Source organism: Natrix helvetica (genome assembly GCF_964273705.1).
Source record: "Natrix helvetica genome assembly, chromosome: 2".
Classification (NCBI taxonomy): domain Eukaryota; kingdom Metazoa; phylum Chordata; class Lepidosauria; order Squamata; family Natricidae; genus Natrix; species Natrix helvetica.
The window spans coordinates 115,750,649-115,765,785 of NC_138552.1; the positions used below are offsets into that span (position 1 = coordinate 115,750,649).

The 15,137-nt window shown below is 38.1% G+C and overlaps 1 protein-coding gene across 13 annotated transcripts in view; it reads right to left on the reverse strand.

Moving 5' to 3' along the window:
• HDAC4 (histone deacetylase 4) overlaps positions 1 to 15,137 on the reverse strand; it is a 318,456-nt gene that overhangs the window by 54,334 nt on the left and 248,985 nt on the right. For all 13 annotated transcript variants that reach the window (XM_081945679.1, XM_081945681.1, XM_081945680.1 and 10 more), the window contains 4 exons: positions 13,365 to 13,411; positions 8,624 to 8,731; positions 733 to 788; positions 1 to 74 (listed from right to left, as the gene is read on the reverse strand). The exon at positions 1 to 74 is cut by the window's left edge and continues 14 nt beyond it. In XM_081945679.1, the coding sequence (XP_081801805.1) occupies positions 1 to 74; positions 733 to 788; positions 8,624 to 8,731; positions 13,365 to 13,411 (285 nt within the window). The remainder of the gene's footprint in view (positions 75 to 732; positions 789 to 8,623; positions 8,732 to 13,364; positions 13,412 to 15,137) is intronic.

The following is a 15,137-nucleotide window of genomic DNA, read 5'->3' on the forward strand; positions in this document are numbered from 1 at the left end:
GGATTTTATTCACATTCAGTCTCTGCTGGAGAAGTTTGGCAGAAATTGCTACAGAGTTAAAATAGCAAAAACCCCTAAGAGGAAATGGAATTTATAAAAGTATGAAATTCTGAATACAAGCTTCAAAAATCTTTCAATGGTAACAACAGTTTTACAATTTTGTTAGATGCTATTCAACATATAGACAGGCCTATTTCCAGTATACACTGTTAATTAAATTATACAATTATATTTTATATATTAAAAATACCAACAATCAAACCAGTTTTGGTCAATATGACAAATTATTGTTTTAAATCCCAACAACACTTAATTGACCAAAAGTTCAAATCTTGTCAGAATTCTGTTTTCATCTACAACTTTTTGCTGGCAGCTGCAATTTACAAAATATTATTTTCAATAACCAAAAAACCATAGCAGTTAAGAAGTCAACACAGAAATGCTGCCAGAAAGACAAAGGTAAATTTTCATGGTGTCTTATTTATAGCTTTATTTCTCAAACTAACTGGAAAATTGTTTAAATATTTGGCATTTCTGAAGGGGTGAAATGGATGCTTTAACTTTCTGCAAGGCTTATGGCACCCAGTTTGTCCTTAACCGCACCCTAAACTGTCCAACTGCTAAAACAAAAGCCCCCCCCCCCCTTAAAAGGCTGTTCTGGAATATTACAAGAAACCAATACATTGCCCATCTAAGTGAAAAATCCCAGTCCAAATACAGTCACATACTTACATAGGGGTACTTTCTTCTGCATGGTGACCAGGCGGTCGAACTACAGCAAATCCATTCTATTAAATGGAAGCCAAATAAATAAATAAATAAACAAACATACAAACATCCAATTTGAAAGATTAGACATTAAAAGCCCACATATTTTTCAAGCATGTAAAATTTATGTTGCAAAGTTACTGGATTGTTTCTGAAGTATTCCGTTTTTATATTAGTCAGATAGAGATAGTCTTTATGGCAATTTATGACAATTGAGTGCAGAACTTCGGTCATTAAGTTACTGTGGTTGTAAGCTGAATAACCATGTGACCAGACTTGATTTTATAACCATTTTTATGATGGTTGTTAAGCAAGTCACTGTTGTTAAGTGACTTAACAACACAGACTTATAAACCTGAATCCAGCTTATCCAAAGGGCATTTTTTTTTGCCAGAAGATGGCAAAAAATGTTGAAAAATGGAATCATGTGGCCCCAGGACACTGCAACCAGTTGTAAATGTGAGGCAATTGCCAAGTGCCTGAAATGCTATGATCTGACCATGGGGATTGGTGCAACAGCCTTAACAGAGGACAGATTAAGTAAATTTTTCCAAAGCCATTGCAACTTTTTAAACTGTGATTAGGTGACTAGTTACAAGTTGTATTGGTTCAGAGGAAGAACCCATACTGTTATTCCAGAAATGGGTAACTCCCGGTTCGGCCTGGTTCAGTCGAACTGGTAGTGGAATTGTGGCCTGGGTCGCAGAACCGGTAGCAACCCAGGCTCGCCACACCCCTGAACCAGTTCCCTGATCTGCTATGCTGTTGCCTGCAGGTTTCTGTGCATGCGCAGAACAATATTTAATCAACTGTGCATGCACCAGCAATGCAAGGCCAGCGCATGTGTGAGCTAAGTGAACAGTGCACGCACAAAGCGCATGCATAGCAAACTCGTACTAACCAGTATAGGAACCCATCCCTGTGGTATTCACATCAAATCATGAAATAAGCTGCCATAATTGTCTTAAACTCAAAGGTGTTTTTTTCTTCAAAAGCAACTGGACTATTGGAAGTGGAAGAAGAATGAAACATTTCACTTCTCATCCAAGAATCTTCATCAGTTCTGATGGTGGGGGGATGGAAGGATAGGTACTGATAGTTTAGACTGTGGAATGGAAGAACAGATTCTGATAGGACGGTAGGGAGTGTGATGGAAGGATTGTATTTCTTTGCCTTCATCTGGTAGTTAACAATCTCTCTGAGAACTGTTTCTTGGGAGGGCTCTCAGGCTCACCTGAAATAGAGTGCAATTGGTTGTGGAATCTTCTTGGAACTTCTGCAAGGGCTGCATTGTAAGTGGAAATAGGTAGTGTCTTATTCCTTTCCCCTCTGTTGAGGGGAAGTGTTCAATTCTAAAATAGACGATAATAAAATTATCCCTTTTTCAAACTAATGGTCCTCTCTATCCAAAATGTGGCCTTTGCTGTCTTCAAAAGTGTGACATTTGTTTTTCAAATGCAGATGAACTGCTGAATCTTGTCCTGATGGGTTTGATCTCCTATGTGCTCCTATGTGCACAAGCCATGTGCTTGTGAAATGGTTGTTTTGTTTCATCAATGTACAGATCTGCACATGTTTCACTGCATTGTATTGCATATATTACATTGCTGTTTGTGTCTGGCAGTGACGTGCAGTCAGGGAAGGCAGGGGAGGCACAGCCTCACCACTGTCATCATGAAAAGAAAAAAAATGTAAAAGGAAAAAGGCGAGAGCTGAGGTCAGGCTGAGCTAGTTGCTGCATCACCATGGATAACTCTGCTTAACTGTTTAAAAAAGCCTCTAAAAAAACGCCCTCTATATGAGGCAGGAGAACTGCATGCCTCATCTAGTCTGACTTTAGGCGTTTTATGAACACTTGAGCAGAGTTAAGCAAGGGTTAAAAGCCTAAAAATTCCTGACGTAGGTGAGGCACGCAGTTCTACTGCCTCATAGTAGAGGGCTCTCATTTGGGCAGGGCTTCTTCATAGGATCCAAGGCAAGAGCAGAGTTGAAATCCTCTCTGAAACAGCTGGAAAAGATACGTGTGGGTCGGAGGGAGGGGGAGGAATTCAAACTTCATCCTCCTGGTGAGGGGCTTTGGGCAAAGGCTGGAGGGAAGGACTCTGGTTCACTTGTGCTCTCTCTCCCCAAGTGTAGTTTGATTGCAGGCAGAGCCACATTGTCTTTTCAAACCTGTAATCAGTGAAGCTGGGCTGGATCCTTCTGGGGGGAAAGTGTGTGTAGTCCAATCCAACGTGTGTGTGTGTGTGTGTGTGTTTGTGTGTTTGAGAGAGGGGGAAGGAGGGAGAGAGGGAGGAAGGATGGGAAGGGAGAAGAAAAAGAAGAAGAAAGAAGGAAACTTCTTTCGCAAAGGAGAAAAACAAATGCTGCTGCTTTAAATCAGAACTGAGCATGCCTGGCTGTGGTATTCTGGGAGTTGAAGTCCACAAGTCTAAAAAAATTTGAAACCCACCACTGTGTCAGTGCCTCACCAGCCATAAACCTCACCATATGTCACTGGTGTCTGGATGTTTTATCCTTGGGGTGGACAAGCTTCTGATTTAGCATATTCTTGGGTTTAAAGTATATACTGCATATATGTTGTGTTGGTTGAAAATCCCCATGAGCTTTTTAGATATTCCTGCTACATATGGAATGACAATGTTGCTACGTTTGTTGTTTTCTTCTTTGTCTGTAATGGAGAAGCTCTTGCTGGATCACATTTTGTGGTCCAGTGGGTGATAAGAATCAAAATATGAATGCTGAGCTCTGTGCATGGGTTTTCTATAAACTTCAGTGTTAAGGCTTCTGTCTTTAATGTGCACTGCACATTCCAGGAAAGCCAGACTGTTTTCTTTAACATCTTCCTGTGTGAACATAATATATTTGTCCACTGAATTGATGTGTTTGCTGAATGTTTCCACTTCCTGTGTTTTTATATTGATTCTTAAATCATCCACATACCTATACCAGTGAGTGTGTGGAAATCCTGTGAAGGAGTTTAGTGCTTTGGTTTCTACCTCTTCTATGTAGAGACTGGCAACAATGGGAGACAGAGATGAACCCATGGCACAGCCATGTTTTTGTCTGTAGAAACCTTCATTGTATTTAAAAAAGGTAATAGGCAGAGATCCAACATGGCATATATGTGGTCTGGACTGAGGTTAGTTCTGTTGCTAATGTGCTGTCTTGCACCAGACATCTCATATATCATAAGAAACCATAGTTTCATCTGAAACCAATTTTAGTTTTCAAACCTTGCTGGCAAAGTCCTGTGAATTGTTGATGAGATGGATGTTGTTGTCAATCACAGGGGCTAATAAGGTGATTAAATGTTTCACAATGTTGTAGGCAACAGAGCTGATGCTGCTGACAATTGGCATTCCCTCTTTGTGGATTTTGGGGAGTCAATATATGCATGGAGTGGCTTCCCCAGGGTAAAGGCTGGGCAGGATATTGTGGCTTGTCAATGGCATTGTCCTTCAGTAGTTGCAGGAAATTGATTATCTTTTTCTTATAGTTGTTGGTAGGATCTCTCTTCAGAGTCTCATATGTGTCCTTCAAAAAATTGTTTATCTTGGCATTTATGTCCTTCATCAGCTGGCAAGATGGTGATGTTTGGTTCTTCCTAGAGATGTCACTGCACTTCTTTCTTGAATTGTGAGGTTGGAGAGGGGTGTTTTGGCACTGGCGAGGGCTGCAAATACCGTCACCCTTAATTGTTCTGCCTCTGGTTCTGGTAGTTTATTGTTCCTGATGGCTGACTCTGCGGCTGTGATGGGATCTACAATTGGTAACTGTTCTGATGTACCGCAAAATTTAGTCCTTTGGATAATACATTCTTTTCTGTTGGAGTAAATGCTCTGTCAGACAGATTTCTCACCTATCAGTCAGTTCTTTGAGAAATGTCACTGTCCTTTCTCATCTGGATTGATTCTTCTGCTGTGTGCTTTTTCTTGTCAAAATTGTAAGGTAGAAAAGTTGCCTACCTTCCTTCCTTCCTGCCTGCCTGCCTGCTTCTTTCTTTCTTTCTTTCTTTCTTTCTTTCTTTCTTTCTTTCTTTCTTTCTTTCTTTCTTTCTTTCTTTCTTTCTTTCTTCTTTCTTTCTTTCTCCCTCCTCCTCTTATTATCCTGTGCTAGTTGTGTCTTCTCTGTAAATTCTGTGACCTCCTCCAATACTTCTGTTGGAAGAAGTGATTTCAGTTTTTGATATTTGTGTTCCACTTTCTCTTTTGAAATTTCAGTTGTAAAATTAACTGTTGAACATTATTGAACACACACACAGGTTGATGGGGATGAATCTGTGTTGTCTGCATCTCAAACTGTCTGTGTTGTCTGTATCTCAAACTGAAGCATCATGAAGAGTCTGTGCTCACCTCAAACTGAATAATCTATCTCCAGTTTACAACACAGCTGTTGCAGCAGTTCCAAGAAGATTCCACAACTAATTGACCTCAGCAAAGAAAAAAATAGTCCAATTGCCTTTTGAAGAAAAAAAAACCACCTTTGAGACAACTGGATGACTGAGAATCTCCACAGACATCAACACTGTACCATCAGCCTAATCTTTTCATCTGGACTAATGTTTTTTACTTGTTCAAAAATTATATTTTAGTTTACACCCCTAAATAGACAGATTAGATAATACAGGTTAAATAAATATATGTGGATCCTTAATGTTTATTTCTGCATCTTCTTCAGGAAGAGCAACAGCGTGATACAAATGGAAGAACTGTGAGTTGGAAATGCTCTGAGGGCTGCAAAATGGAAGCAGGGATCCATCCCTTTCATAACTGAATTGGCTCCTCATCATGCCAGAAGGAAGTAAGCTTGCCTGTACATATGCTAGGCAAATGGTGAAAATAATATTATTAGACAAACTGGGAGTAGACCCAAAGTCATAAAAGAAATACAAAAGACTTTCTTTTATTCAATACATAAAATTGGCATGTGTCACATATCTAAAGAATAAAGTACCAGTTTTAGTGAATCAAGTGGACATTTTAAAAAGGACTGAAAAGTGACAATATTTCTGAGATGGAAGTCAGCCTCTGGAAGAAAATTAATGTCTGGACAAAATGTTCTCTGTTTTGAAGTCAGGGCTGAAGTAAACCCAAAATGCTGCCTTAAAAATCAAAACACAAAGGATTGAAGAATCATATGAACTGAGATACAAAAATAAAAAATACAATGTGAAGTCAAGAAATTGCACAGTCTTTCATACAACTTCCTAACACTTAAATGAGTAAAGATGGTAACTCCTGAATAGGAGCACTATGAAGAATCACCTTGTCTTCTCTGGGAAGAAAAGACAGGGTGAGGCTTCATAGTCAGAAGCAACAGTTTGGACAATTGAGATGTTTTATAACTGCAAAGCTTGGTTGTCTCTTAACAAAAAGAGGGAGTACCTTTACAAATCATTGCCATTTTGACTTAAGGATCATTAGAATGCACTATATCTTATTTCTAATGAAATTATGGATAAATTATGGTTATCATGTCTCATTGAGTTATGGGGGGAAAACAGAACAACTTTCTGGGTCATTTATGGAAGAACATGTTCTCTGTTAACATGTTGCCAACATGCACCTGCTATAGTACTTTGGACATTAATTATTGAGTTTGAATGCAAGTAAGTGTAAGGCAACAGAATGGTCACTCAGCATACAACATTATACTCAGCACTCTAGAGATGAACTAGGGACTTTTGATGACAAAATAATATGGAAATTGGACCACAATTATCTAAATCTGTAACAATTGGAACAACTCCTGTCAAAATTTGACAAGAAAATTTTCAATAGTCACCATCTTGAATCCAAAGTGGAAGGTGGAAAGTGGAAGATGCTCACTCAGATGCCAGAGAAAAGTACTCAACTTGATTGCTCTCCTCTGGACTTGCTCCACTTTGTCAATATCCTTTGTCAATGTAAAACATGGTGCTGCAAATATTTTAAATGTGGTCTGTCTACCACAGAATAAAGAGGAACAATAGCTTATCTTGATTTCTGTTGATGGAACCTAGCATTTCATTTTATTTTATTTTGCAACTGCATCACACTCTTGGCTCAGATTCAGCTTGTGATTCCCCATGTTGCTGAATCTTTCATACACACTGCTGCCCATTATGGTCCCTCCCTTCCCCACTTTGGATGACATGGTCCTTAGTAATTAATCAATTAATTATTTCACATATTGGTCACCCATCTTACCACAGGGTAACTCTGGGCAGCTTAACACACACACACACACACACACACACACACTCCCCCTCCCTCCCTCCACTATACACATACACTATATAAAGTGAAAGGTAAACAGGTCCCTGTGGATTTTACTGTAAAAGTCATTGTTGATTATAGGAGATGGTGCTGATCTCCATTTCAAGATCATTAAGCCAGTGCTATCCAAAGACATTTATGTGGTCATGTCGCCAGCATGTCATAGAGTGCTGTTACCCCCATACATAGATACATAGACACATACATATATACAAAACACACACACACCATAGGTGGTATTCAGCAGGTTCTGACCAGTTCTGGAAAACCGATGGCAGAAATTTTGAGTAGTTCACTTCTGACTGGCTCTGCCCCCATCTCCGAGTCCCAGCTGATCGGGAGGGAATGGGGATTTTGCAATAACCTTCCCCTGGAGTGGGGAGGGAATGGAGATTTTACAGTATCCTTTTCCTGGAGTGTGGTGGGAATAGAGAGTTTACAGTATCCTTCCCCTGCCAGGACCACCAAGCCACACCCACCAAGCCACGCCCACAGAACCGGTAGTAAAAAAAATTGAATCCCACCACTGACACACATATGTATGTATATGTGTTTATGAATCTATGTACATGTGTGGTGGGAAGGAATCAGCACTCTATGATATCATGCTAGCAACATGACCATAGAAATGTGGGAATGGAGGCAGGGGAAGAGGTGGGATCTATTGTTAATCAATTAACCACCTTCATTGCGATGCTCCTCCATTGGGGCCCAAGCTAACTGGCAGAAATAGATCGTTAGGCTCTTATGAAAGATCAGGAGTGTTAGAGCCGACCTCACACCGGAGGGGAAATATATTCCACAGAGCAGGAGCAACGGCAGAGAAGGACCTTCTCCAAACCTTGCAAGGCACAATATTTGGGCAATAGGGCACACAGCATGCCTCCTCTTCTAACATGGATGGGACAGGCCAATACCAGTGAAATGAGATGGTCCCTCAAGTAGCCTGGACCCATGCCAGAAAGGGCTTTGTAAGTGAATACCAACATCTTGAACTGCACCCGGAAGCAGACTGGCAGCCATGCAACTTGCAGAGCTTTAAATGAAAACTGGCAGGATGTAAGAAATAGATTTCAAGAAAAGATGGGATATGCATGTAAATCTCAGCTGGGAAGAGGTCTCTTTAGAATAATGAAATCTATATAAATTTTGCAGTGAATCTTGGCAAGTAATGCAGCTTATGGAACCTTGTATCACAGGGGGCTATTGACCTATTCCATCTATAACAATAGCTGCATTGTCTAATATTTTTTTCAAAAGTATTAGTAGTCCAGCCCTGAAATTAAGGAACAGGAGGAAGATGTGTTATATGTGTTATAAAAGACTGGAGTGAATAAACAAATAAAATAAAATTTCCTCATTAATAAAATGAGAGAGATTTTAGTATTCCTAACTATAGTTGCATTATACAAAACTTTTAGTAGTATGGTTTTCAAATTTCACAATTCCTGAATTTCTGCCCTTTCTATATTCTTATAAACTCTAAATTTAGAAATATTGTAAAAGATGTTTGCTATATGGCATGAAAACAAAAGTAACCCAGTTATTCTCACATGTAAAAATGAAAGCCAAAATATTATCAATACCAGACCAACCTTTAGTTCTCCTGTAGCCACTTTAAATACAAGCTCTATGACACAGCCAACAGCAAGACGAGCAGCACTGAATGAATGCACTTCATTCCAAATTGTATCATTGTCCACCTGAATAAAGATGGATTCAGAAATATTGTAAAGATACTGTTGTAAATTCTGAAACAATTTAGTCTACATAGAGCACTGCATGCTGACTACTGGAACTGTTAAATCATAACAAGTGTTATAATTATAAGTGCAATTAATGATAAATACCAAAAGTGAATTATTTCACAAGCCAAAATTGGTAATACTGCCATCACAAATTGATATACATTTACTTTTATTTAAAAAGATATTTAGCTACAGATAAACTGCTGATACACTTTAAGTGGAGTTCTTTAAGTGGTTATCCTAATGCATTCATTTGGGACATATTCAGATATAAGATTTTTGACAAGAAACATATCTTGTCTGTATCATATCATACATCTTCTAACACACAGCTCCCAATATTTCACTTTCATTTCTGATGTCAAAATTAAACTGCTAAACATAGACAAACGGCTCCGACCAGGTGGCAGTCCTGCATATATTAGTAGGAGAAGATCCTTTGGAAGAAGATCCCCTTGATTATGAGTATTTGGCTAACCGGCCATAGAATATGTTTTTAGACTATAGTGCAGTGGAAGATAATTATAGCCCAATTCCTCAATGAATTTGTTTCTATGTAATTTCATATACTGAGGAATTCAACTGTTCATTTTATCTTATTTTACAAAATGTAGAGATATTTGCTGCAGCAACGCTGGGATAGTTTTCAAAATAATATTTGTATCACTAAGAAAACTAAAGCAACTTAAAAATTATTATGGTAAAAGTTAAGTGAGAATATTTTATTTAATTTTGAAACTTTGTAGATAATGATGACACAAAATTGGGAAGTTTAGACGGCACCCAAAATGACAAAAATTAAATTGAAATCAAATCTAGATAGACAAAGCTTGGAGAATAAGATATGTTTTTACTGGAAAAAATGTAAAAGAGAAAAATATATGGACACATACAAGTCCAAGAAGTTATGACTTGGAAGCACAACATTGAAGAAAGACTTGGGCCTAATCACTGACACTAAATTGAACATAAACCAACAATGTGAGATAACTAAAAAGACTGCATTAGAAGAAGCATTGTATTAAAAACACACTCAATCCTTATTTTCCTGTATTCTATGCTAATGGGGCCACATCAACATGTCTGTTTATTATATTGACAGGTTACAACAGTTTAAGGGGATGACATCAAGGATAATTATAGGAACTAAAGGACATGCGCTGTAAGGACAAGAGGGAGGAAATTGGAATGTTTAAACTGGTGAAAAGAAATCAGACAGGAGGCAAGATATCAGTGTTCTAATATTGATGAGTTTAAGTATAAATCTTGACCACTGACCATTTATTTCAATACTAGAAGTATCTATGAAACAACTGATAATAAAAGTTTATTTGGTCAAAATCATAATGAAGTATAAAAACTTTCCTGATATCTCTGAAAGAAGCATGTTTACAATCAGGCTCCAGCCTGTCAAGTAGAGACGTGACAAGTACAAATATTCATACATACAATGTTGACACATACTATGTTTTATAGAGATTGGTGAAAGAAAAGTATTCCACTCTGTGAGATGCATTCTTTTGTGTGAGTGGAAAAGTGAGACAAACTATGATTATTATGTTCATCAAGCTCATCAAGTGTGCAGTGGCTAGTGTCGCACATGATCTTCACAAGAGGAGTAGGGAAATATGTACAGCATGTACTTGAACTGCAATGCATCTAATAAAATAGCTGTAGAATATTAGTAGCATTGAATGTTGTACAAGTATATGTTCATTAAAATTTTATTCCTAATAAAGAGGTATCCATAAATAATGGGATTGCCAGCTATGTGCTTCATAAGCTGGAACCAGGAAAACATGTTAAGTATTAAGGCAGAAGCCACTGCATGCAAAGGGAGACAGAGTTACCATTGCACTTGACGCTGTATGCAGCAAGAAGTATTACATTGGGCAAAAATGGAACTGATTTGTAAAATCAGATGTTGAATGGGATCAGATCTGACTTGGGACAGAAAGCTGTATTCTAGATGGTGTCTGAGTGCCATTAAAACTCAAAATTACCATATTTTTCAGAGTATAAGACGCACCTTTTTTCTACAAAAAAAGAGGCTGAAAATCTGGGTGCGTCTTATACATCGAATACAGCAATTTTTTTTCCTTCTGAAGCCCCGGCCCTTCACCAAAATAGCCTGAAGGCTTATGAACTCCTGGGGGCTGGGGAGGGCAGAAATGAGCAAAAAACGGGCCATTTTTTGCCCCTCCTCAACCCCCAGCAGCACTCTATAAGCCTCCATAAGGCTATGCATGCAGGTTTTTTGATAAAAAACGGGCCAGTTTTTGTGAAAAACGGGCTGTTTTTTGCTTGTTTGTGCCCCCCCCACTCCCAGGAACACTCTGCAAGCCCCCCCAAGGCTATTCATGCCTTTTATTTGCATTTTCATGAAAAACGGGCCATTTTGGGGAGGTTTGCATAGTGCAAAAACTTTTTTTTCCCTTTTGGAAAGCTCTTTAACTGATTGATGAGAATTACATGGATCAAGTGCTGTGCCAGCAGGAACAAAGTTAGGTGCTTTAGATTGTCAGTGATTTCCTTCTCCAGCACATGGATAAATATACCTGGAAACATCTACCTACCTACCTACCTACTCTCTCTCTCCCTATCTACTGTATTTCTCTCTCTCTCTCTCTCTCTCTATCCCTCTACCTACCTACCTACTTACACACACTCTCTCTTCCTACCTACCGACTCTCTCTCTCTCTCTCTCTCTCTCTCTCTCTCTCTCTCTCTCTCTCTCCCTTTACCTACCTACCTACCTACCTAATATATTTCTCTCTCTTTCTCTCCCTCTCTATCCCTCTATCTACCTACCTATTTTTTTTAGTTTGCCTCTTCAAAACCTTGGTGCGTCTTATACTCCGAAAATGAACTTTAACAGAATAACAGAGTTGGAAAGGATCTTGGAGGTCTTCTAATCCAACCCCCTGCACAAGCAGGAGACCCTATACCATTTCAGACAAATGGCTATCTAATATCTTCTTAAAATTCTCCAGTGATGGAGTACCTAGAATTTCTGAAAGCAAGCCATTCCACTAGTTGTTTCACTATCAGGAAATTTCTCCTTAGTTTTCGCTTGGTTCTCGTCTTGATTAGCTTCCATCCGTTGCTTCTTGTCCTGCCTTCTAGTGTTTTGAAAATTTTGACCAACACTTCTTTGCGGCAGTCCCTCAAATATTGGAACATTCTTATCATGTTACTCCTGGCCATTCTTTTCAATAGAGTAGACCACATATACCCAATTCCTGCAACTGTTCTTCATGTTTTAGCCTCCAGAGCATCCTTGTTGCTCTTTTCTGCACTCTTTCCAGAGTCTCAACATTTTTTTAATATTGTGGCAACGAACACTGGATGCAATACTCCAAGTGTGGTCTCATCAAGGCATTATAAAGCAATACTAACACTTCACGTGATCTTGATTCTATTGATTCTATTCCTCTGTTAATGCAGCCTAGGACTGCAGCACACTGCTGCCTTATATTTAAGTGATTGTCCAATAGGACTCCAAGATCCCTTTCCCTCTGATTATCTTTTCCAGGATCTTCCTAGATACTGATGTCAGGCTGATTGATCTGTAATTTTCTGGATCAATTTCCCCTCCTTTTTTTGAAGATGGGAACTATGTGACTACTTTTCCAGTTGTCTGGTAATTCCCTCGTGCACCAGGATCTTGGTCAAGATATGGTTCCAATGGTTCCGAGATCATGAGTGCCAGCTGCTTGAGAATTCTGCGATGTAATCCATCAGGTCCTAGTGATTTGAACTTGTCTAATCACTTACTATTTTCTTGCCTACTTTATTTTCTAGTCTGTCTTTTATGGTTCTATTTTTGTTAGGTCGGACTATTTTTTCTTTTTGTGTGGAGACAGAGTCAAAGTATGAATTAAGCAGCTCTGCTTTCTCTCTAATGCCCATCAGTTCCTTGGCATCTCCTCTCATTAGTGGACAAATAGTTTCCTTGACTTTTTTCTTGTTTTTTCCAAGTTGAAAGAAACCTGTTTTATTGTTTTTGACATTTGTTGCAAGTCTTAGGTCATTTGAGTCAAAATCTATTTTGAGGCCTGAACAATTCATGTAATTTGTAATTACTATGTTGATGTTGCTTTTAATATTTGAGATAAATTATATAGGTAGTGTGACTCTTAAATGTAAGAATCAACAGAGAAGCCAAAGTACCAGATGTATATATTTAAAAACAAAGTGCATGGAGTCTCTTCACACTGATAATTACAATAAAGCTTCTTTATTGAAAAAAGCAAAATTTCAAAACAGCATGTTGATATGAAATAATATGAAACAATACTTGGAACAAAAGCATATGCTTCCTCTGATATGAACAAGTCTTTGTGCAATTGGGAGTCCCAGTAGAGATGGAAATATTTCAGTTATCAATAATATTTATTTATTGAATAAGCAAAATTACTGCACAGAGTATTTTCTCCCAAATTTATAGAACTTTGGGGTTCTACACATACGAGTTCTATAGTATAGTTCTATAATAAAAATGAGTATTGTATATTTAGTCAGTTTAATCAACATGTTTAATCAAGACTTGCTGCATTACTTGATCAAATAAGAAAAAAATGCTTACCCCAATGCCACCACATGGAAGCCTGACAAACAGTGATGTCAGAGAGCCTAGAGGAATCAGAGTAGAGTAAAACATTGTTAAAATTACAAAATACATGTGATTTGGGAGTAATTTAAAAAATCTGTCATCAAAACTAATAGTAGTTTTGGAAGGGAAGAAAACCAAGAATAAAACTTAAGGCTATGCAAGACACTAAGGAAAAGGGAGGATTTGGCGTACCAGACTGGGAACTCTATTATATTGGGGCCATACTAACATGGCTAAGGGAATGGATAATGCTGAGAAATAAAAGATTACTCAAATTGGAAGGCCATGACCTCCAAGCAGGCTGGCATGCCTTCTTCTGGTATGAAAAAGGATCTGCACACAAATATTTTAGTAGACATTACATCAGACAATCTCTGTTACTAATATGGAACAAAATTAAACATGACCACTATACCAAAATACCTATTTGGCTATCTATGATGGAAGCATACATACACCCAAATTTAATCAATATGGAAAATATAGTCACATATAAAGAGTTATTGAACAGATAGGGGGAGATCAAAACTAGATCAGAATTGACATCACTAGGAGTACAAGTAGAATGGTGGTCTTATTTACAGAAACAATCAAGGTATGCACACAATAGGAAGAACGAAGGTATTGCCAAAGACTACACAATATTAGATAAACTTTTGATACAGACAGAAAACAGACTGATCAAAGTGCTGTATAGATTCTTGTTGGAATATAAGCTAGAGGAGGAACATGTCAAAGAAACCATGGTCGCCTGGGCGAAACATTTCGGTTACAATGTGGAATTGGCTAAGTGGGAAAAACTTTGGATACTTAATCAGAAACTAACATTGGCTACTGCGTATAAAGAAAATCTTTATAAGATGTTCTACAGATGGCATCTCCCTCCAGCACGGCTTTCCAAAATGTTCAAAAATCTGGCCCCAAATTGTTGGAAGTGTAAAAAAACACCAGGCACTTTCTATCATATGTGGTGGACATGCAATGAGGCAAAAAAATATTGGAAAATGATTCAGTCGTGGTTAGAACAAATGGTGGGAGGACAAATTATGTTTAAACCAGAAATTTTTCTCCTAGGCATAATACCGGAGGGGTTTAAGAAAGATACACTTTATCTAATTATACATATACTAACTGCAGCGCGCATAACCTATGCACAGTATTGGAAAAAAGAAAATACACCATCAGAGCTAGATATAATCAGAAAAGTGTTGGCCTGTGCAGAAGCAGATAGGCTCACTCTTGAACTTAAAAATAAAGGGGAATCAGAATATTTTGAGGTATGGAATAGATTTTATGATTGGTATAAGACAAGATGACAAGACTGGAACCAATGTATATATTGTGATTGAACAGAAGGACAGACAATGTATTAAGTAGATTAATGGTTAATGGTTGAAACTAGCTGTACATAATGTGAATGTATGATCACTCCGACTCCACGGCATTGCATTGTTTTAAATGTAAAAACTATATATATATATATATATATATATATATATATATGTATGTATGTATGTATGTATGTATGTATGTATGTATGTATGTATGCATGTATGTATTTGTATTACAACCCCTGGTATGACAGGGGTTGTAATACAAATACATACCTATTTCCCTGGCTCAACTGATAAGGAAGAGAACCCGTGGCTTAGTGGTTAAGACGCCTGCTTAAGATATATACAGCCCGGGTTCTAATCCCAGTAAGGGTATGGCTAGCTGATGAGAGCTAATTAGCTCGAAATAGAT